The sequence below is a fragment of the Vanessa atalanta genome, chromosome 28, assembly GCF_905147765.1.
Source record: "Vanessa atalanta chromosome 28, ilVanAtal1.2, whole genome shotgun sequence".
In the NCBI taxonomy this organism is placed as follows: Eukaryota; Metazoa; Arthropoda; class Insecta; order Lepidoptera; family Nymphalidae; genus Vanessa; species Vanessa atalanta.
Genome location: NC_061898.1, coordinates 2,579,149 through 2,603,076, shown reverse-complemented (window position 1 = coordinate 2,603,076; position 23,928 = coordinate 2,579,149). Strand labels below are relative to the sequence as shown.

The 23,928-nt window shown below is 36.5% G+C and overlaps 1 protein-coding gene across 4 annotated transcripts; it reads right to left on the bottom strand.

Annotated features, from left to right (window-relative positions):
* Positions 1–683: 683 nt before the first annotated feature.
* On the bottom strand, positions 684–22,217 carry LOC125074722 (phenoloxidase-activating factor 2-like). 4 transcript variants are annotated; one of them, XM_047686133.1, is made up of 9 exons: positions 22,062–22,217; positions 7,237–7,420; positions 5,913–6,039; positions 4,742–4,841; positions 3,903–4,018; positions 2,655–2,905; positions 1,325–1,509; positions 961–1,125; positions 684–870 (listed from the first exon to the last, which is right to left on the bottom strand). In XM_047686133.1, exons 2-9 carry the CDS (start codon positions 7,418–7,420, stop codon positions 709–711), a joined length of 1,290 nt encoding a protein of 429 aa, XP_047542089.1. In that variant the 5' UTR covers positions 22,062–22,217; the 3' UTR covers positions 684–708. The 4 variants fall into 4 exon arrangements, with proteins under 4 accessions (XP_047542089.1, XP_047542091.1, XP_047542090.1 ...); XM_047686135.1 differs by having other exon boundaries at positions 2,655–2,884; XM_047686134.1 differs by having other exon boundaries at positions 3,903–4,012.
* Between the last annotated feature and the right edge of the window lie 1,711 nt (positions 22,218–23,928).

Genomic DNA, 23,928 nt, shown 5'->3' with positions numbered 1-23,928 from the left:
GTTCATAAATATGGTTTTAAAACATTTCTTTTGCAAGTCTCAGTTTAATAACAGAACTTGGGTCAGTCGTGATCGGTCTGTCGGAGTGAACGGACCTCCCGTTTGATATCGCTGATTATACCTATAGTTATTATATGACCGATTAACATTATTTTATAATTTTTACATGATGGAAAAATGTGATTATTTCTACTAAAATTGTAGGCATTTATATTTTACTGATTTTTATTTTAAAATTGAAACAATTAATTAAAACAACAATTATCCTCCTGCCCTTATCCCAAATTTACTTGGAGTCGACGCAGCATGTCTTTTTCCATACTTCTCAGTCGGACTGTGAGATGACTCTCACAAGTAACATTCTTTCTAACCATATCGCCTTTCACACAATCCATCCATCGTTTCTTGGGTCGTCGCCTACCTCTATATCCATCCACATCCATTCGAAACAATTAATTAAAACAACTTTTACATTATTAATTTATTTATTTCACAGATTAAAAACATTTTCACGGGTGAGTATTTAGATTTAATTTCTTGTCTATTCTGAGATTCAAAAAAATAAAAATATTCAGAGGACATAATCATTTTTAAGTATAAATTAATTTATATTTACTTTCATAAAAAATATTAGACTGTCATTTTTTTTTATACCAAGGGTCTTAGGCCCTCTGTTGCTGGGGGCTTGTAATTATAAAGCGTATTTTCTCAGGCGGTGTAGATTTTAGGGTTCAAGCCCTTGCCCGCTATCTTGTCGTCGATCCAGTTGCGCAGGTTGGAGACGTCGACGTACACCCCGGGTGTGCCGTCGTCCCCGCAGCCGATGCCCCACGCGACGATACCGCTCTGCATGTATCGGTCCTTTTCACCCTGCAGACAAAACGAACAGTTCAAATATGTCCCCCAAATGTTCCAACTCAAATATAGTGCAGACTCTGGCGGATGCTAGTTTGGGCTCACCTCGATGGGGCAGACGAGCGGAGAGCCGCCGTCCCCCTTGCAGGTGTCCCTGTTGGGGCCGCCGCCCGCGCACATGAAGGAGGAGTGCAGCTCGAAGAAGTGTCCGAGGCGGGTTTTCCGCAGCGCGGTCTGGCACTGGCGCCGCTCCACCACCGGCAGCTCCACCTGAAGAAATTTTTATTATATTTTACATTAATAATACATCATTGTGTAAAGCAAGCAAACCTTTAGGTCTAGTTGCTAGTTTAGTCAAGACCTAAGTGGATTCCCGAGTCGGTTACCGACGCGAGTATTGCGCGCAAATTTTATGTCATTACTATATATATATATATATATATATATGTGTTTGTGTGTGTGCACGTACCCGCTTAAGTATGACTTGGTAGCGGCCCTCCTTCCCGAACTTGTCCTTCCCCCAGCCGGACGCGAGACACGGCGTCCCGCCGGGCACGAGCTGTCGCGGCGGCGGCAGACACACGATGCCCACGTTGGGCGCCATCTCCAGCGGCGACGCCAGGAACAGCAGCGCGATGTCGTAGAACAGGTTATCTGGCAATCATTATTATATTAGATAAACGATTGCTCTTAGTTTTAAATCGGTATAAATAATAATTATAACAAGAAAATTTATTTAGTTTAACCCTTAACACGCATCATTATACACGACAGAAAAGATTTTGACGTACAAAACCCCTCAAACTTCTTAATTTTAACACATAGTTCGTAAATACTTTCTAATTTAAGAAAACTTATTTAATTATTGTTTAAAAAGATTTATTGTTTAACTGAAGCGTTAAACTAAAATTGAGACGCCATTTTTAAATTTGCTCCAATTGAATCTTTTTTTAAAAGCCCGCTAAACCTACGTATCTTTTTTCCACAGATAAAATCTCAATGGTCATGAGTCGTTTAACAAAATTCAATTCGATTCCAGTAGACATATATAATTATCTAAATTATAATATTACAAATTATTATCCTTAGCTGACACTGAGTGTAGTGTACACAGATCTATAATGACATATTCATTAGTATTAGATTTATATTTTATATAAATATATATTATCTGTGTATTTATGCATCTGTCATCTCGAGTGACACATCGCGAAAGTGCGGGAAAAGAGAAAAATATAAAAAGTCGCTCGCGGTGAAGACGCTCTGCACAGAGCGAGCTGTAATTTAAATATAATATTTATTTTATCTAATTGTTAAATCGACTTTACATGTGAACATAACACTAAGGAAAGCTTGAACGCTAGTATTATCTAGTAATATCCGGTCTGAAGTAAGTTAAGCATGTACTCCGATTATGAAAAAAAAAAGCTAATACAAATCTTCAGTACTGCGAAATGACGTTTATTTTAATGAATATGACAGTAACTAATAAACAAAATTACTGCATTAAAATGTTAACTGTACTCGTGTTCATTAGATTAACTAACCCTAGACTCAATGTACCTCCTACAAACTATGTCTGCGTAGACGCGAGCGACAACACAACCCGGTCCGCCGCCAGCCGTGACGTCACGCGTCGGCAAACTCGCGTCCAAGCTCGCGTTGCGTGCGTCGTCGTATCGACAGGAGGACCCCGTTCAGAGTGACATTAGCAAGTATCACCATTCACTTTGACAGGGTCCCATCGCAATCAGACGACGCGCGAATTAGAACCGTCTGTCAGTTACGACACAACTCACTTTTATTGAAGTCCTTGTGCACGACGGTAGAGCTGACGTCTCTGTCTTGGTACGAGTAGATCTCCTTCGTGGTCTGCGTGTCCCATTCTCCCGCTCGGACCCTGAGGGTCTTGCTGACGGCCACGTAGTGAGCCGCGGTCAGCACCACGCTGGGGTGGATCAGCGAGCCGCCGCCGACGTACACGTTCAGTTTCTGACCGTCCGGATCGTTGTCGTTCACCGGCTCGATCCTAGGATCGACATAGTTCACGCTTTGTGTAAGATTATTATGATAATTTATAACGATGTCGAAGTACTTGCAAACACATCGTCTGCCTGCCTGTAAATTTCCCACTACTGGATTAGGCCTTAGGGCCTCCTCCTCCTTTTGAGGTGAAGGTATGGAGCAAAGGTTTTTGTTCCGCTTTGTTCGCTTGAGATACACTCAAGTTCAACTGGAATGTTAAATAATTCTGACTTGATACATACTAATGAGCCTGACTTGGGCGCAAGTGGAAATATACTAGTTCGCCTAGCACGAACTGTTCCGAAATACCAAGCATATAAATTATTTTACAAAAAAAAAAAACAACACAAAGACAACAATTGTTTTAATTTAACTTTTCCGTTTCATACATTCAAATCATTTGAAAAATATACATTGGTAAAGAAGGCATATTATTCGCTACGAGATTATATGGATGATAAAAAAGCGTGGAGTTAATGCTTGTTGAACCTAGGTCGCCTGATGATAAGTGGTCACCATTTTAATTTTAACCATTCCTTACATCGCCAATGCGCCACCAACCTTGGGAACCAAGATGTTGTCCCTTGTGCCTGTAGTTATACCGGCTCACCTTTCAAACCGGAACACAACAATACTAAGAACTGTTGTTTGGCGGTAGAATATCTGATGAGTGGTACCTACCTACCCAGACTTGCTTGCACAAAGCCATACCACCGAGTAAATGTTTATCCGAACGCGACAAACTCAAAAACTACTGGACGGATTATCATATGAATGACACCAACGGACGCAGTGATTCATGAGGAAGGATCACGTGTACTATTTATTATGTTTTAGTGTAAATTGGCTGAAATATAACAATGATTGTGAACAATTTCAGATACATAATGACTAGAGTGGATCTACTGGCGTGCTCCGTGTTTAAGAATGTAATTATTGAATAAAACAGTGCTATGCAGATACGGTGCTCAGTTTCATACAAAAGCCCTGGTAATCGTGCTCGGATCGTAAGCGTTACTCACTTAAGAATTGCCACCATCCATGGGAACTCGCCGAACTTCGCTTCGTTATCGTTATCTCCTTTGGTGCGGAAGCCCACTCCGTCTGGATTCCTCCACCCGCAGCCGTCACGCTGTGAAGTTTTTATTTAATTATTTATTGCACGCAAACGTTAATCCAAATGTTAGTTGCCATATCGATCCCTTCCAGGCCTACTCCTCCTCCTCCTACTACACACACAGGGGCTTCCTCCAGCTACATGGGCACAGGACTGTAAAGGGGTCTCACCCAGCCACATGGGCACAGGACTGTAAAATACACGTGAAAGGAATTACAATTGTTTTAAATTGCAAATATTTAATATACTAAAGGTCACTAATAACACTTAGTTTCTGACTTCGAAATGTCAATAAATCCTTCCTGGGATACGGTTTCGTGTCTATGATATGATTCCAAAGTTATTTTTAACTTGGTCTATTGAATAATTTAAAGCTCACGTCAAAAAACATTAATAAATAATTCATGTTCAATTCAAGATCTTGGACTTTATGGACTTTGTATTTATTGAATACTTTACTGATATAATCTGTAATTAAAATGGTGGAAATGAGTGATCATTGTGTTCCATGCCTCGAAGAGTCGAAAAGAACCGGCAAGGACAGATATTGCTGTTAAAACACTTGGCCTAGTCTAATTTCAATTAAATTCTACCACATGTCGAATAGGTTCTAAAACTTCTCCACGAGATAGGTGGCCTTATCCCAACAGAGACATTTTATGGCTGTTATAGTAGGAAGAGTAGGTTCGGCCTATAGAAAGGCTGGCTGACGATGAGGACGATGAATTACTTGCGAATATATACCTGAATTTCTGGGGCCGGTGTGATGGGGTTGTCCGGCGTCCTCGTGTCGGGGGGGATACAGCACACGTCCAAATACGAAGCGCACTTGTCTCCTTGGACCCTGGAATATTTATAAAATATATAATACTTTACTGATATTATTATTAAAGTAACTGTCTGTCTGTCACGTGTCAATACTATCGATAGTATTGCAAAAACCATTACTTTTATCCTAAACTAGTCCAAATCGTTAATATTATCGATATAAATAAATAATAAATATTGGACAACAACACATGAATTACTCAGATCCCAATGTAAGTAGCTAAAGCACTTGTGTTATGGAAAATCAGACGTAAGGACGGTACCACAAACACCCAGACCCAAGACAATATAGAAAACTAATGAACTTTTTCTACATCGACTCGGTCGGGAATCGAACTATCGATAGTTCCGCAACGCTGCTTGCAACCTTGGGTCAAGCGTAAAGACAATGCTTCCAGAGGACCACTATGTTGTTGACATACAATTTTACAACAATAATCTTTCTACTATATAATTAAATGAACCACACAATACCGCGATTTAATTTACCACTAACGCCATCTATTATCACGTGGAAAAACTTTATAATTAAACAAAATATTTTTTACTTATTATAATGAAATTGCTTTAACAAATGAAGCTTGAAATCCGAGGCCTATATCTATATCTATATCCGATATAGCCACAATGTGTTAGGCATAAAAAATATGCTGACAATCCCCTAAGATATGAGGAAAGCCGCGTGCATAAACTAGTATATATATATAATATAATACTTTTGAACAAATAACATTTAAGGCACTCTCTAAGTTTGTTTCGGGACTTGGATTATCGTCCTGTAGCGAACTGATTCAATTTTTTACACAACAGTTGATTTTTTTTCCAGTCCTTTGCCGTCCTCTGCTGGAAAAAAGCCTCCCACAACGACAACCTGCCCCCTCTTTTAAATCGTCCATCGACCTCGCCACAGAGCGTCCTAAACTACATTCGCCTAAGCATGGTCCTCACTGTATCATGCATCGGCTTCATCAGCAGTCAAGGCACCTGGAGAGATGACCAGTCCACTTCTAGCCTAACTAGAGCTAACCTTGACTCTAAATATATAATATTAATTTCAGCCGTCTGTATGAGTGTATGTATGACTTACCTAATATCAATAACGCCGACACCGTCTGTGATAATGGAATTGTTGCTGTTACAAAGGTAATAATGGACGCACTCGCCGTCTAAACCGTCATCCGTCTTACACGCTGTGCTGGTCGTTTCATCAGTCTCTGCAACAAAAGGACATGCATTTAGACTATTAAATGTAGAGCCTTAGTTTCTAAAGTTGTCGTGGACACCAGGGGTCAACAGGAGACTGGACAGGGTTCCACGTTGGCGTGACAACAAAAATTAGAGTTCACAATTCGTAAGCCCTCGCTTAAGTGCAAGAAAATTTGTCTGCTTTCGAAAGTGAAGAACTAAAATTTCGGTTTCTAGGATGATTTTTCTTCTTATTTTTACCGGTTTTTCTAAAATAGCTCTTGAACGCTGTATTTAAAATTAGCGCGACCTTAACGATATATTACAATTGAATATGTTTTTCTTGAAAAACCGCAACACATTAGCGGATGTTAGTCAGCCACAGATGCCTTAAGTGAAGAAACTTGTGGTTTTGAAGGCATTTCTATAATATGTTTAAATATGGTTTCCATAAAGGATCTACTACACCGTTCCATACCATGAGCGAGCTAGCAACGTTAAAATATTTTTTGTCTAAGCAGGCTCAGCATGTATATCACATGAAATACTATGAGTGGAAACCATAAGGATATAACACTTAAGCCGTTATATTCGGGTTCGACATACTGGTGACATGGAAGTCCGTAACTTGTCCAGGGCTTGTCTGTATCAAATATGCTCGTAGCACGCTTATGGTACGAGACAAGGAACTGGGCAGACTCCTTTAGTTTAACTGCCTCATTGGTCTTTTGGCTTAAGGCTACAATTCCCAGATTTGAGGTTCAAGTAAATGGGCCACCTGATCGTGTGTGGTCACAACTGCCCATAGACATTGGAGCTGCAAGAAATATTAACCAATAATTCCTTACATTGCCAATGCCCCCCCACAAACTTGGAAGCTCACATGTCATATCCCTTTTGTCTGTAGTTACACTGACACACTCACCAGTCAAACTAGAACACGATCATAAGGCATTCTTCTTTTCAGTAGAATATATGAGCAAGTCATACCTAACCAGACATTGCACAAAGCCCTACCACCAAATAAAACAAATATTTATATCGGATCAATAGAAAATATAGGGTTTTCTGTCGAGAAATTCTCAGGAGCGTTCTGCATTTGGGAGTGTTAACACCCCCTCAGTATAAAGAACGCACGCACACCTGTGCACTATCAAATGTCTCGAGTAACAAGACTATATTGAGAATACCAGCCGTGACATGTTTTTTATTATTAATGCTCTTACTTTTTACAGGAGGCACGATGGTTGATGGTTGGTTTTTGTTGCCGACGCTGCTCTCTGTGGTCGCCTTCTGGGCTGGCTTGCCAAAGATCTGTTCCAGTACTGAGTCTAAGTCGCCGGACGACATGTCCTGGGGGGCGGCCCACACCAGCGCCAGGATACCGAGCGTCAATATTATTCTCTGCATCTGGAAATAGTTATGTACTTATTAATATAACAGCGATCTATATATATATAACAGCGATATACCACTCTCTCGCTCACTTATTAATCACGAAATCTCAGAAAATATAACGCCTACAAACTAGAAATTTGGCAGGTTCCTTACAGGGTGTAGACATCCGCTTAGAACGGATTTTACGAAACCCTACCCCTAAAACGGGGGTTGGAAGTTTGTATTTTATAAATTAGTTACCTCTTCACGCTTAAACAGCTGAACTGATTTCGATAAAATGTTCTATAGAAATAGTTTCAGTCCCAAGAAAGGACCTGGGCTACATTTTTTTTTAATTAAAAATAAAATTGGGAGTGACCGTTTGTGCGCTATTCGTAAAAATTTATAAATTTCGCGCGGGTAAAGCTGCAGGTTTAGTTTATTAGTCATTCTAAGTACGATGACATTAAACTCATGAAATATTAGTTTTCATTCAAATCAGGCAGATGCATCAATGAATTTTCACGTGCGTAAGGTAAACATCGTAAGGAAATTTGCACGTGGTTGAGAAACATCCACGTGTATCCAACAACCCGCATTGGAGCGTGGTGGGCCCATACCTTCTCAAAAAGGAGAGGAGGCCTTTGTCCACCAGTGGAACATTGAACGTCTGTTATTTTTTTCTCTATTAACATTTATTGTGAGATTTAAATTAATAAAATGGCCGATCCAAAAGTATATGCCGGATTTTATTGTTGAATTGAAGACCGCGTCAGCTTTCAATACAAAACCGGAAAATTATTATTTATATAACATAAATAAATAAAAGCTTCAATAGCACAATGGTTAAACCGTCTAGCGATGTAAAAGTCGCAGCATCAATTCCGGTCCCTTGGACTATCGTCGTCCCCATTCCTAACGCAATCCTAACACAAGCTTTAAGTTTAAATGGAGGGGTAAAAAGGTAAATTAGTAATTCCTTATAATGGGTATTGCTACTATTTTTGAATAGACGGCTGGTGTCATAATTGCAAGGTTGGATTAATATCAAATAACGATCTGAATTAAATCTATAATCCATCGTGAAGGTCAAGGTTTACCACATAACTATTAAATAATATTCCGTCAAGCCGTTAGAGGGTTATGTGGTAACAAATATTTGGATATCGACACGATCGTCCAGCTGGCCAACCGTGATAGAGGTGGTAACGTTAGAGTCTGATAAACCCTTGATAGCTCCTCATCGCCTTTGAGTATGGGGTTTTCGGAGATATCGGGGCCGTCTTGGAGACAAAGGCGACCATCGTACGCCGATGTACCTGGTGAATAATTACATATTACAACCAGTCCAAAATTGACAATCAACACAATAAGGTTTTAAGTAAATGTTGAGTCAAACATCAAAGGATCAATCAAAAGGTACGAATACTGATTTAAATTTTTTTTTTTCGTTTATTCGTGAATCAATGATTGACCAGTCCCAACACACGATCACGACATCAAAACACACACACATATATACGTTCCAATCTCATTACGGTATATACCCAGCTAATGGTAAATGGTCAACACCACAAGTAGAAATTGGCTCTGTATTTACATCGCCAATGCGCCACCGACCTTGGTAGCTAAGATGTTATGTCCCTTGTGCCTGTAACGTTAACTATAAATTTTCCACTGCTGGGCTAAGGCCTACTCTCCCTTTTTTTCCCTCCAATGCGGATTGGTGGAAAACACATGTGGCCGAATTTAGTTGAAATTAGACACAAGCAGGTTTCCTCGGGATGTTTTCCTTCACCGCCGAGCACTAGATGAATTATAAACGCACATGAAAATTCAGTGGTGCTTACCGGTGTTTGGACCCGAAAGCATCGATTAAGATATACGCGTTCTAACCACTGGACCATCTCGGCTCAGTGCCTGTTACAGGTTAAGAATATGTGATGGATTGGTGATACCCATATCTCTATACACGGTATCATATCATATCACCATATCATATATATACACGGTCTTGATTAAGGCCCTTCATTAAGTAAGTTATTCACTCTGGAGGACGTTGAGTGATAGGTGCTTCAATACCTCGACACAGAGTGTGGGGCGTTCTATTCTATTCATAATGAATAAGCGCTGATTAAGCCACTTTATTTTCTAGAGAGTTATATTTTATTTAAAGTTCAGTTCAGATTTGATCGCAAAACCATAAGCACTTGCCGTGTTTCCTACCAACGAATAATTATTTTTTACTCCGATTTATTTTTGTGCTAATAAAATATATATTTTTTTAAAAAGACTCGCGATTTTTCTTTTGGTAACAGTTCGTTCGTGTGAGTCGGCCAATTCCCGATCAGGACGCCCATTCTATATTATACTAACAACTCGACTCACTATTGCAATCGAATCGAAATGTTATCGTTGCCGTTCAGCCGTTTTCCTATCGTAAAAACACAACAATCCAGTTGCGGTTCGGTCGAAATTGGATCGAAAGATAATCGGGATCGTATCGTAATCGATCTTATTTATATAAGGTAATATTATACTTGGTGGTAGGGATTTTTACAAGCCCGTCTGGGTAGGTACCATTCATCAGATATTCTACGGCCAAAAAGCGGTCATCCTTATTTTTGGGTTCCGGTTCGAAGGGTGAGTGAGCCAGTGTAACTACAGGCACAAGGGACATAACATCTTAGTTCCCAATGTCGGTGGTGCATTGGCGATGTAAGGAATGGTTTGGTTTGCAAATTTTATCATAAAAAATAAATAGATTTCAATATGTCAACTTTGTTTCGATTAAGCCGAGTTTTATTTATGTGAGGAGTAATCGAAGTTGAATCGTAATAGAATAGGAAACGTAATCGTAGACTATGTAAGTAGTATTGACCTTACGTACAGTTAACTGCCATCGAAGCGATCGGCAACGATCCAACATCACAAACTACCTCTACACGTGGGATATTGGATAAATAGTTGAACTGTTGGACGATCGTGTGGAACCGGCGTATGATATTCTTTATATATAATAAATTATGCTAGAACCGGTTCGACGAAACGCGAGTCAATCTAGTCAGCACTCAGAAGGTCATATATTCCGGTAGAATGAGCTAAATTCTCGTAACGACATACATCTTGAGACTTTATAACTTAGAGGATTCACAACTTCGAATAATAACGCGTGAAGCAATAACTTCGTACCCCATTTTTTACCAAAAAGACGCGCACGGAGGTGTATGATATTTACCACTGTTATATCTGGAGAAGGAGCGCAGGAAGCTAATATTTTTATTAAATATGCATTAGAAATACATTAAAATTAATTAAAACTAGCTGTCCCCGCGACTTCGTGTGCGTTGTTTGAATTTAAGTTGTTTGGATATTGTAGCGTGATTTTATTTTTATTCTATATATAATTCTAAAATAAAAGTAGCCTAAGTTACTCCTTATTACATCCGCTATCTGCCAGTGAAAGTCCCTTCGAAATCGGTTCAGCCGTTCCAGAGATTCGCCGGAACAAACAGACAGACAGGCATACAGAAAAAAATTGTAAAAAATGTTATTTTGGTATATATACCGTGTATACATATGCATTTAGTAAAAATGGGTTATTTTAATACAAACAAACACACCAATTTTATTATATGTAAAGATTAAAAAAATAAAATAAAAGAAAACCTTACAAACACTTAGATAAGTTAACACATAGACGTCTATCTCGTAATATTTAATACTAAACCAGAAACGTTCATAGTTTACGCATATTCTGCCATTGACAACACACGTCATGTCAAAGATGAAAGTCAACGCAATTTTTGAGTGAGAAGTATAATAGTGAGAAGGTATCGTTATTTGAGTCTAACTTTTCCTACGTGTCTTTCGAATCATCTAAATAAATTACGTAATCTATAAACCTATCCTATATATATTTATAGCCGAGATGGCCCAGTGGTTAGAACGCGTGCATCTTAACCGATGATTTCGGGTTCAAACCCAGTGAAGCACCACTGAATTTTCATGTGCTTAATTTGTGTTTATATGACATCTCGTGCTCGGCGATGATGGAAAACACCGTGAGGAAACTTGCATGTGTCTAATTTCAACGAAATTCTGCCACACGTGTATTCCACCAACCCGCATTGGAGGGAAAAAAGGTAGAGGAGGCCTTAGCCCAGCAGTGGGAAATTTACAGGCTGTTAATTTAATGTATGTTAGTATATAATTATTATGGATAGATTTCGATCGGATTGTAAAAAAAAATAATCATTTTTTTAGTATCATAGTATTCATAAGTGCTTGTAAAAGCCTACTCGAATAAAGTTTATTTCGATTTTGCTGTTGAATAATATTTTCTACGATTCGTTGGCAGTTTCTACGGCTTGCGTATGTAAGCAATAAATTAATTTACCGCTATGTCAACTTTGAATTCAACTCGACAGGTTTTATAAACAATTCCAAATAACAGCGTAACAATATACATTCATAGTGACTTGTACATCAATGACCAACTTAAAATAAATAAATACTAATATTATAAACGAGAAAGTAAGCCTGTCTCTCTGTTGATCATTCACGACCATTGACATTGACGACCAATCCCTCAAAGTCGATGATAACTGCATGCGACAACTAGTAACTTTTTTCTAGCTGGAAAAACGCATAACGCGTTTTCCCCACGTGAAATAGAGGGTTATGTGGGACACGCCGGTGCCCAGGACTGCGAGTACACCGGAATAGCCACTAAAAAACCAGCAGTACCCTCTCCGTCTTTTCAGCGGGCGCCCCGGGATAGCTTCCGCATGCCACTCTGACTTGACAACTAATACCTACCTAGTACATATATTTAAACGTTTTGCAATACGGAAAATCAATTGTATTTGTACTTCTGTCGACGTCGTTCAACTTTGTGTGTTTACTTTGCAAATAAAATGAATAGCACTTCTTACGTCGTTGCCTGTTGAAATCGCAACCTTCGCTTCAAGTGAAATAAAAAACCGACAAAGTGCGAGTAGGATTCGCGCACGAAGGGTTCCGTAATCGATAAAAAACGGCAAAAATAATCTGTTATATGGAATCCCTCTTATATTTTTTTTTTAGTATCTGTTATAAAAGCGGCAACAGAAATACATTATCTGTGAAAATTTCAACTGTCTAACAGTAGCACGGTTCATGAGATACAGACGGACGGGCAGCGGCGTCTCAGTAATAGGGTCTTCTACCGTTTCGTTACGGAACCCTAAAAATTAAATATTATACGTTCATTAATGTTCGCGTAACAAACTTGACCTTAGGATTCTAAGAAAATTTGAATCAAACATAGTTCAAGGTAAACTGGTCTTTATTGATTATGTTCTTTTATGTTGTTTCAACATATCGTCGTATTGGTGACGTTTGTGACGATTCATGTTTTAAATTACATTTGAAGCGGATAAAATAAGATTTGTTGAGTTCATTCGTTAATTAATAATATAAATGATAAAAAAGCGTTTGCTTAATATTAGATTAGTTTGACAAAAAAAAAAAAAGACCCGCTGAGTTTCTTTCGCCGATTCTTCTCAGGTCAGGGTGTTTCCTTTTCCGAACCGGTGGTAGTGTTTAATTTGACTTCTTTAGTTGGTAGGTGTACGGATAAATGGTACACCTGATGGTAAGTGGTCACCACCGCCCAGACATTGGCTCCGTAAAAAATTTGAATCATTCCATTCAATAATAATACTTAGGTATACTCAATACAAGATTATATTCATTATAAAAAGCGTGGAATAAATATTTGATGATATGTAAGCAGTATATAAAAAAAAATTGTACTTTACTGGCATATTCTGTAATTAAAATAGTGGAAAAGAGTCATTAAAACTATAAAAAAATCTACTTGGTGGTAGTGCTTTGTGCAAGCCCGTCTGGGTAGGTACCACCCACTCATCAGATATTCTATCGCGAAACAGCAGTACTCAGTATTGTTGTGTTCCGGTTTGAACGGTGAGCCAGTGTAACTACAGGTACAAGGGACATGACATCTTAGCTCCCAAGGTCGGTGGCGCATTGGCGATGTAAGGAATGGTTAATATTTCTTACAGCGCCATTGTCTATGGCAGGTGACCGCTTACCATCAGGTGGCCCATTTGCTCGTCTACCTACAGATACCATAAAATATAAACATATACACATATGTACCTATATAGTATCTAAGTAATAATAAATATCTATCAAATAGATCTACATGTACTGTCTATATTTTAAACACATATATAATATAACAAATACCAATATTATGAATGCGTGAGTAAGTATGTATGTAAAGTCATCACGGATTTGTTGAAATTTGTCAGGAAGCAAACATCAACCCCAAGGAATAGGACGAAGGATACTTCTTTGTACCTAGCACTTGACGACCAACCCCTAAATCATGAGCGGAGTTGCGGGCAATTAGTACATCAATACATCAGTGTATCGTTACACTCTGATCTCATCCAGCGACATCATTAGTTGTTTTGTTTGTGTTACGGTTTTTTTTTTAATACGTCAACAGTAAAAAGTATTAATTGTCTTGCAATAATCAGGCGTCATATAAAATGACATTAATATAGTTCTTATTTGATTTCTATTCGCTTGGTGGTCTTCGCCAATTACATTACATTATCGGCCTGTAAACTTCCCACTGCTGGGCTAAGGCCTCCTCTCCCTTTGAGGAACAGGTTTGGAGCATAATCCAATGCTCCAATGCGGGTTGGTGGAATACACATATGACGGAATTTCGTTGAAATTAGACACATGTACGTTTCCGCACGATGTTTTCCTTCACCACTGAGCACGAGATGAATTATAAACACAAATTAAGCACATGAAAATTCAATAGTTCTTGCCTGGGTTTAAACCCGCAATCATCGGTTCAGATGCACTCGTTCTAACCACTGGGCCATCTCGGCCTATCTTTGTTGATTAAATCATCTTATAATAAATACCAAGAAAATCAATACAGTATCAGTTGATAGTACGGGTCGATTGCGTACTCTTTATAACTGTTTATACACTTGCGTTATTTGTTGTTTGGATTTTTAATTAAATATTTTTAATTTTAATTAAATACGCCATTAACCTTGACAACTAAGATGATATGTCACATGTGCCCCTAGTTACATTTGTTACGAAGAACCTCCGTGGGCCCCTTTTTAAAAGGAGACATTACATTTAAAGCCAATTAACTTAAATTTATAACACAGATAATATTTAAGAGATAAAAAAAATTACAGATACCACGTTGATACTTTGGAAAAAAGTATTTTTTTCCTTATAATTTCGGCTAAGTTACGCTTGTACAGGGAATACCTTAATGGCGGGTAAATCTGTGACGCCATCTTGGAATTACTCGCGTTGTGTCATTTGCTTATCTGTTGACTGTAATCGTATTTGGAATAGAGGTCTCTCTTGAACTCGGAGGTCAGTTTTATCAATTAATGTTAATATTATTTAAATATTTATAATAGATTGAAATTAGTTCGAACGGGTAATCTCAGTATTTATATTTAAAATGGTAGGTATTAAGTACAAGTCTGGGTGGTGGGTACAATTCTACCGTCAAACAGGAATACTTTGATTAATCTATACTAATATTATAAATGAGAAAGTAATTTGTCTGTCTGTCATTCTGTAGCTCTTTCACTGCCAAACCAATGAACGGAATTTGACGAAATTTGGTGTGAAGCAAACATGAACTCCAAGGAAGGACATAGGCTACTTTTTTTGCCTAACATGACAACCAACCCCTAAAACGCGAGCGAAGCCGCGGGAGATAACTAGTATTATATATAAGCGAAATATCACTCGCTGATTAATCACGAAATCTCAGAAACTATAACATCTACGTAACTTGAAATTGTAAATTGTTATATATATATTGTTAGAAGAAAATTAAAGTCACAAATAGCAACACTGCGACCGGATATATAACGGATGACGGTTGGCGGTACTCGTCTATCCTCTTCGCTGTCCAAATATCGACGGCCTGTCATAGAAGGAAAATGTCTGTTGACCATTACAATATTTTTTTTAATTATCATTTTCATTTTCTATTTGTAATAATATATATATAATAATAATAATAATATATATACGACCGACCCGACTTAATAGGATAGAAATTTAAGATTTCATCTAGAGATATTTTTAGCTAGGGAATTAATGTAGGTATTTTTACATAGAATACAAGTCTTATCAGCTAGGTAAGCTAGTAAAAAATGGGGAAACTGGAGGACCCGATCAGGTCACCAGAGATTCTTCCCTCAATTGATTCAATATTTTGATGGGCAGGGTTCGAGTCTTGGCCCGAAATATTAATAAAAAAAAAATTCTAATAGGTTCATATACTATGACAACGAAAAAAACTATTTTTTTTTTATTATTGGACATTTTGGATCATAAAGAATACATTTTTGGAATTTATTAATTTAAAAATGGAATTTACATAAAAACTCGTTTCATTAAACTCGGTTTCGGTAAAGAACCCGGTATCAAGGTCATTTGCAATTGGAGTCACAGTTTATTACAATGCTTAGCTTTACATATAAATTAGTCTTGTGTAATGACGATTTAAATCGCATAAATTGTATTTATGATTCGAATTTGGAACGTCGAATACGAAATCATTTGATTGGTCAATGACGTCATCATTCTTAATTTGAATTTGCTTGAAATCGCTTCGAAAATAAGCCATTATTTATCGTAAAAAGTAAAGGATAAAAATGGTTATTGTGGGTTATCCCTAGGAGATAGACATATACCATCGATTTATAGACTTTTTGAAGACCTATGATCTGTCTATTAGGGTTCACAGCCAGCGTTTGTAATGTAACCGCAAAAAATGTGTTTATTTACGACATCACTTAAGAAACCTCTAAAATTATCAGTGTTTCTCTACTATACTGTGCATTTATTAAACATATAAACCTTCCCCTTGAATAAATCTATCTACATATTAAAAAAACTCTAAGCATACATATGGACAGACAGCGGTAATCGACTTTGTTTTATACTCTTTAATGATTTGTTACTATTGAATTGAATTTATCATCAGATATTCTACCAACAGTACTCAGTATTGTTGTGGTCCGATTTGAAGGGTAAGTCAGTCAAGGTACAGGCACAAGGGACATAACATCTTAGTTCCCCCCATCTAAGGTTGGTGGTGCATTGGCGACATTTCTTACAGAGCCATCGTCTAGGGGCGATGGTGACCACTTACCACCAGGTGGCCCATTTGCTCGTCCGCCAACTTATATCATAAAAAAAACACATTTAAAAATAAATTTTGAAAATAATTTAAGACCTCCGACCTCTTGGACCAAATCCTCCAGACCTCTAAATCCGATAAATTAAAGATAAAAACGTACTCCTTAATGATATATATGAACAATGAACTAGTTTAAATGAAATATTCTTACAATGAAAATATAGATAACGCTTTAATGATTTTACGTCACACAATTCCCCAGCAATGGGGGATTCCCCACGCAAGAGAAATGTTTATTTATTTATTTATTTATTTATTTATTTATTTATTTATTTATGAGTCCCCAACAAAGGATACACACTAATTACACATTCAAAATAAAACAGTGTAAGGGTTACACAACTTATGTGCTCCTTCAATTACAGGAGACCACAGCATGCACAACAAAAACAATATTTTTAAACATAAAGAAATTAAAAGTGAGAAAGTAGTAAATAGAAGTAAAAACTACAAAAAGTAAAATTAAAATCTTAAAATTAGGAAAAAGCTTATAAACTAAAAAAAAATTATTTTTTTAGATTGTATTAATAATATTACGTTAAAACTTTATTGAGACACACTCTGAATTTGGACAAGCTGTAACGATGAATATATAATCTTGAGATCAAGAAAACAAGGCTATTATTACATTTTACCTATACATATAATAAAATTAGAGTGTCTGTTCGTAATATTAAAAAAAACGCTTTTTATTAAATGCATATCTATGTGTACACGGTACCAAAATAACATTTTTTACAATTTTTGCTTGCCTGCCTGTCTGTCTGTCTGTTTGTTCAGGCTAATCTACGAACGGCTGGACCGATTTTGACAGGACGGGAAGTGGTAACAGTGGAACACAACAATACTAAGTACTGCTATTTTGCGGTAGAGTGTCTGATGAGTGGGTGGCACCTACCCAGAAAGGCTTGCACGGAGCCCTACTATCAAGTAATGCTGAATTTTCATGTTTTTAATTTGTGTTTATAATTCATCTCGTGCTCGGTGAAGGAAATCATTGTGAATCGTGACGGAATCAGATCCGAACCCGCTTCAAGGGTAAGGTAAGGTTAGCCCAGTAGTGGGATATTCACAGGCTACTGTTCATAAATCTATTTCCTCATTTTTTATATTGAATATTTGTTAATTATCGCAAATTTACAAAAAAAGACCCGCTGAGTTTCTTTCGCCGGTTTTTCTCAGGTCAGGGTATTTTCTGTTACGAATCAATGATGGCAGAGTTTGCTCTTTGTTTGAAATTAAATACGCATGGCACAGTATATCTGTTGTCTGGAAGAGATGGCTTATTAGCCATAAGTCATATTTTTGTTTTTATTTTTATATTGTGTATGTATGTGTGTATATAGTGTAAATATATACTCTTTATTAATATTAATTTCGAAAAGTCAAAGTCAATTAAAAGTAAGCAAAGCTCTGAATTGAATTATCTTCGACATTCAACGTCACAATTAAAAAAAAAAATTGTCTTATTTATATAAATAAACAAAGGCATTTGATAACCTTTTTCTGTTCTACTGGTAAACCGATTATTATTTTTTATATAGCTCTTGATTGGTGTTGCTAATTCATCTATAGTTTCCACAAATAACGACAGAGATCTTCGATCACGAAGCGACCACTAGTTTAAAAAAAAAAAAACAAAACCGTCTGTGTTCGTATAAAATTCGTTAACAATTTAAAAATCGAATTGAATTTCAAATCGATTACAATCTACATATTTTTTTTTTAAATAAGCTTGTCAAACACAAAATCAAATCTAAAAAAAAAAGTTGACAGGTCAGTTGTTGAGCTTGATAGAGTCATATGTAATAATAATTATACAGTTCAATGAACTACGTAGAATACATATAAGTTTGCCGGTTCGAAGATAGTTACGAGACCGGCTCGCCACCGTGAGAAACAACGGCGTGACGCTCTCTTATGACGTCATATCTTTCCTTGTGTGCAGGGCCGGACCGTAAGTTTAGGCCCTGGGCTAACACTACTTAGGGGCCGATCTAAGACATATCTGAACGTAGACTTGAACTAAATTAATTGAATGGGTTTGATTAATTGCAGGACTCGCAGGGCTGCAAACCAATCTGTTTAATTTATGGATTCTTTCGTATTATCGTCTATTTTTGACTTTGACTTGTCTTAGCTGGGGATCCCTTGAATCCACGGGGCCCTGGACTTAAGCCCAAAAAGCCATATGGTAGAGTCAGTCCAGCTCGTGTGCGTTGTGAATACACTCATATACTATAATAAGTAGAATAAAATATTTGTTAAAATAAATTCAATTAAATTTGTTTGTCGAGCGATGATTGCGGGTTCAAACAAAGGCAGGCACCGCTGAATTTGTATGTTTTTAATTCATCATTCGTGCTCGGCGGTGAAGCGAACGTGATGAAACCTGCATGTGTCTAATTTCAATGAAATTCAGCTCGCATCCCCAGACCCACATTGGGGCAGCGTGGTGGAGTAGGATCCCAGATTTAATTATAAATTCTTCTAAACTATCAATTTGTAATTTATATAATTAGAATAATGTAATTAGACTAAAATCAATATCAACGCCCGATCAACACAAATTGAAGCAGCGGGGTTGAATTCGCTGTAAATCTCACGAGAGGAGCTCTTAGCCCAACAGTGGGGAATATACAAGCTGTTACTTGCGTATTTTGCTTTCAAAATCAAAATTTACTTTATATTTAGGCTTTTACAAGCACTTTTGAATCGACATCTTACAGAGTTTAATGTTACCACCGATTCGGAATGTAGTACCGAAAAGAGCAAGAATCTCAGTAGTATGTAAAGATGTAAATACGTGTACTGCGTTTAAAATTACGTAAATAGTCGTTTATCATTCGTTTATTATTGTAATGCAGCAAAACAAAAACATCGTGAGGAGATCTGCATATGTTTTATGAAGCTCCGCCACTGTCTAGACACCGACCAGCTTAGAGCAACATCGTGTAACCTCAAAAATTACACACCTAAAGACATTTACAGAATGCCGCCCGCGAATCGCGCATATTAGGGGGTTCTTTTGTTAGTGCTATATTAACTTCCGCCACGTGTCTAGCTACCCACTAGCTGGGAGCAACGTGGTGTAACCTTGAAATGCTATCCTCAAAAGACATCTACTGACTGTTTCCGCACGCGACTTCGTGCTTGTAAGGAGGGGGGGGGGGCGTTTGTTTGCGTTTTGTAAGTATTAGGTACATTTTGCCAAGATAAAAAGTAGCCTATGTGCTGTTCCAGACTATATCTGTGCGAAATTTCATTCAGATCCGTTCAGCCGTATCGGGATTCTGTTGAGTAACTTATTCATCTGATATCAATCAGAATCTCAGTTCCCAATGGTGGTGCATTGGTTATGTAAGAAATTCAGATTTCATAAGGCGCCCATGTCTATGAGCAGTGACCACTTATTATCAGCCCATTTGTGCGACCTCTTAACTAATTAGTATAAAGAAAATGTATAAAGAAAGTGGTCCAGTGTTTAGATCGCGTGCATCTTAACCGATGAGTTTGGGTTCAAACCCAGGCAGGCACCATAATTTTCATATGCCTAATTTGTGTTTATAATTCATCTCGTGCTCGACGGTGAACGAAAACATCGTTAGGAAACCTGCATGTGTCTAATTTCAACGAAATTCTGCCACATGTGTATTCCACCAACCACAAAATTGTGGAATTTGCTCCAAAACCTTCTCCTCAAAGGGAAGCCTTAGCCCAGCAGCGGAAAATTTACAGACTTTACACCAACTTCCAACCCTTGTTTTACTGCCTTAGAGGTGGAGTTTCGTAAAATTCTTAGCGGATGTCTACACCCTATAAGGAACCTACATGCCAAATTTCAAGTTTGTAAGTGTTATAGTTTCGTGCAGGTCTACGATAGACCCGATTGAAATCTGTCCACAATTAAAGATCGTTAAAAAATAATGATTTTATAGTCGACAATATGTATCCGCAAAATTCGTTTAATCGAGATATTACGATATTAAATCCATGGAATTTAATGACGTGACAGTTCAACGGGCGGCCATGTTTGACGTTTACGGGTGCGTTCAGAAAGAGTGTTCCAAAAAGTAATTTCGTGCAGTGGTACGGTAGTTAGTATATTTATACTTGTTTAATTTATTTTACCTAAGCGAAGCCGGGTGTTTATCTTGTATAATATATAATATTCATAAATAAGGGAAGTAAATCTAAGTAAGAACTCTTTGAATAAGGTTTTTATATGAACAAGGAAATTAATATTAACAAGAAAAAAATAACGCCGAGAATAATTGTTTTCATGATAAATAGTTATTTATAAACATAACTTAAACAATTCCTAGTATATAAACGAATGTTTATGGCATATATATTTGTATCTATAAATATACTATCTTTGAAATTCGATAAATAATAAAATGTATTTCTAGTTCTATCATCATATGTGTCTAAGCACGTGGACGTCAACCGAAGGTTGCGGGTTGGATTCTCGGCAAGCACTATTGAATTTTTATGTACTCAATCTGTGTTTATAATTCGTCTTGTGCTTTACGCTGAAGGATATCGTGAGGCAACCTTCAAGCGACGGATAAAAATATGCAACACTCGTATTGGAGCGGTGGAATCATCTCTTAAGCCTTCTCCTCTAAAACTTTACTTATAGACAAACACCAAAAACAAATGTTAACAGTTTAAAGTCTTTGTATGTCTGTCATTTTAAATAGTTACTTAAATTAATCGGCGTCACAACATTTATATATCTTTTAATATTCAAATTAACTTTAATTCACTATTATTTATGTCGACTTTTTTTATACTAGCCACCACCTGACCCGGCTTCGCACAGGTTCAATTTTATGTTTTAATGAGTCACAGTCCTTATTAGAAAACCCGTGTGAACCGTTAAAAGGCCATTATCGCTCCTAAGCTTTTAATTTTAAGAATCTTCTTCAAAGTATTAGGAAACTTAAAAACAAGACGAATGCAATCGGTCCTCAAGTTGACATGACCACGAATTTATACCCTAGATCATTTAATACATTGACAAAAAAAAAAAACAAATTATAATAAATATTATAAATACAAAATTGAGACACATTTATAAAAAAAAAAAAAAACTTTATTTAACACAAACTCGTCGTTAAAAACCCGTATCCGACTTGTATTAATCAAATTCCTACCGATTAATTATCAAGCGTTATATAAACAAATTCAAAGGTTATATTATTAGCAGTACCTATAAAATCATCATTTAACATTATCTAACTAAAGAAAAAAAAACTTTTTAGCAAAACAATAACAGGTTCGAAAAATTGTAAAATTAAAACATTCATATGCATAGTATATAAAAATACTATTTATAAAACGTTTTGTAATTAGAATGTGTAGTTAATTATTTAAAAAAAAAACACTCACCTTTAATATTGAAGTTTAAAACATAGTAGTATTAACCACGAACGCGCACAAACGACGAAGGCGATCGGGCGACTGACTGTCCCGCTGGGCGACGGCCGACGCGTTGGTCAATTTTTTATTTTTTAATAATATTTTCCTTATACACAAGACACAAGGTCCGGCTGCCAGATACGTATAGAACTATAGACTAGCATCGCTTTGTTTACGACAAAACAAACGTTCGATTTGTTAACTTATTATAATCTGTAATTCCGTAGAAATATTACGTATCATCATGTATAATTTGAAAATCGAATGATTTACTTAAAAAACTGTTTTGTATGAATTCCTTTTTATTTATATTTGGATTTTAGAATAATTTCGAATTCGAATTCAATTAAATAATGTCTTTAGAGACAACATAAGATAATTTATTTTAAAATAGTATCTATTATTTACTGTAAAGTTTTGAGTTTTGATTGTGTTGATGAAGATGGTGGTTGTGATTGTGTTGATCGTTCTGACTGAGTTCGACAAGAAAGAGGTCCAACGACTTCCAGGATTTCCGTGGCACGAAACACACTTCCAGTGTCCAGACTCGGAAATGCTATTGTGAATTTTTGGTTAGAAACACACAATAACAGTTTAATTGCCGTACTGAGGTTTGAACCTAGGATCTTGGGGTGTGCGGCAACAAGTTACCAAGAACATTTTATAGGATGATTTTAAAAAAATTCAAAAATAAAAAGATATGCTTTTCATATAGTTTTAATAAGTAGGTATTTTAAATTTTTAATTAAATCTCGGTTCCACAGATAAACTTCGGTCCTCTGTATAGAAGATAATCTGCAGTAAATGTCATTCCTTATTTTGGAATATTCTAGAAAATTAAAAAAAAAGTTTTTTTAAAAATTTATTGATAAACTAAGTTGTAAGAATTTAACACAAATTAAAAATATGAACATTATATAATTAAAAAAAAAATTATATGTAAATTAATCTAATAGAAGTTTTTGTAGCTATTATTTATCTTAAAATAACACCGCGGTCATTAAGGTCAAACAAGAATTTTATAAATTCTTATAGATACATAAATGGCGCGAAATGATTACCTACGCGCCTGCGCATAAACTCTCTCTAATCCACACTGACGCGTATTTGCTGTCCCATTGATGTGATATCAGACACGTGAATGAATTTTCTATAATTGTGACACTCATGTTATTAATACAGAAAACAAAAATATACTTGTCACTCCTGTTACAGTTTAAGGTCGATATATACAATTTTACAAAAGGACCCTGAAAAAAATAAAAAAATAAAAATAATTTATTTCATTCAAAGTAGTACACTTGTTTATACATCGTTGAGTACCCCCTTTTAAGTATATCAATACCTGTGGTAGGAGGCCCCGCTCTTCCCTTATACAATCAGAGGTAAGTACTACAAGACAGCAGTTACAAAATATACTATACTATATATAATAATTTTCTCATTATAAAATTTAAAATAATGAGAATCATGGTAATATAATAACAAAGTTTATCCAAAATGAGTATTTTTATAGCAGTATTAATATGTTTGAGGGTGTGTGTGTGTATAAGTGACTGTATGAATGCGTGTGTTTGTGTTTGCCTGTGTTGTTTATTCCCACAGCGTGTTAGGTGATGTATTCAAGCAAGGATTCTATTTCTTTATAATTACGTTTTAACAAACAGTCTGTTAAGGCTTTTTTGCAATCATAGTATGTACTGGAATATATGTCCACTTCCTGGTTTATTTTATTAAAGAAATAAATAGATTATCTTGAGTATTGTCATGAGGCAAATTTACTTTTGATAGATTCATTATATGGCACTGTGTACTTCTTGCGTTTATTTGTTGATGG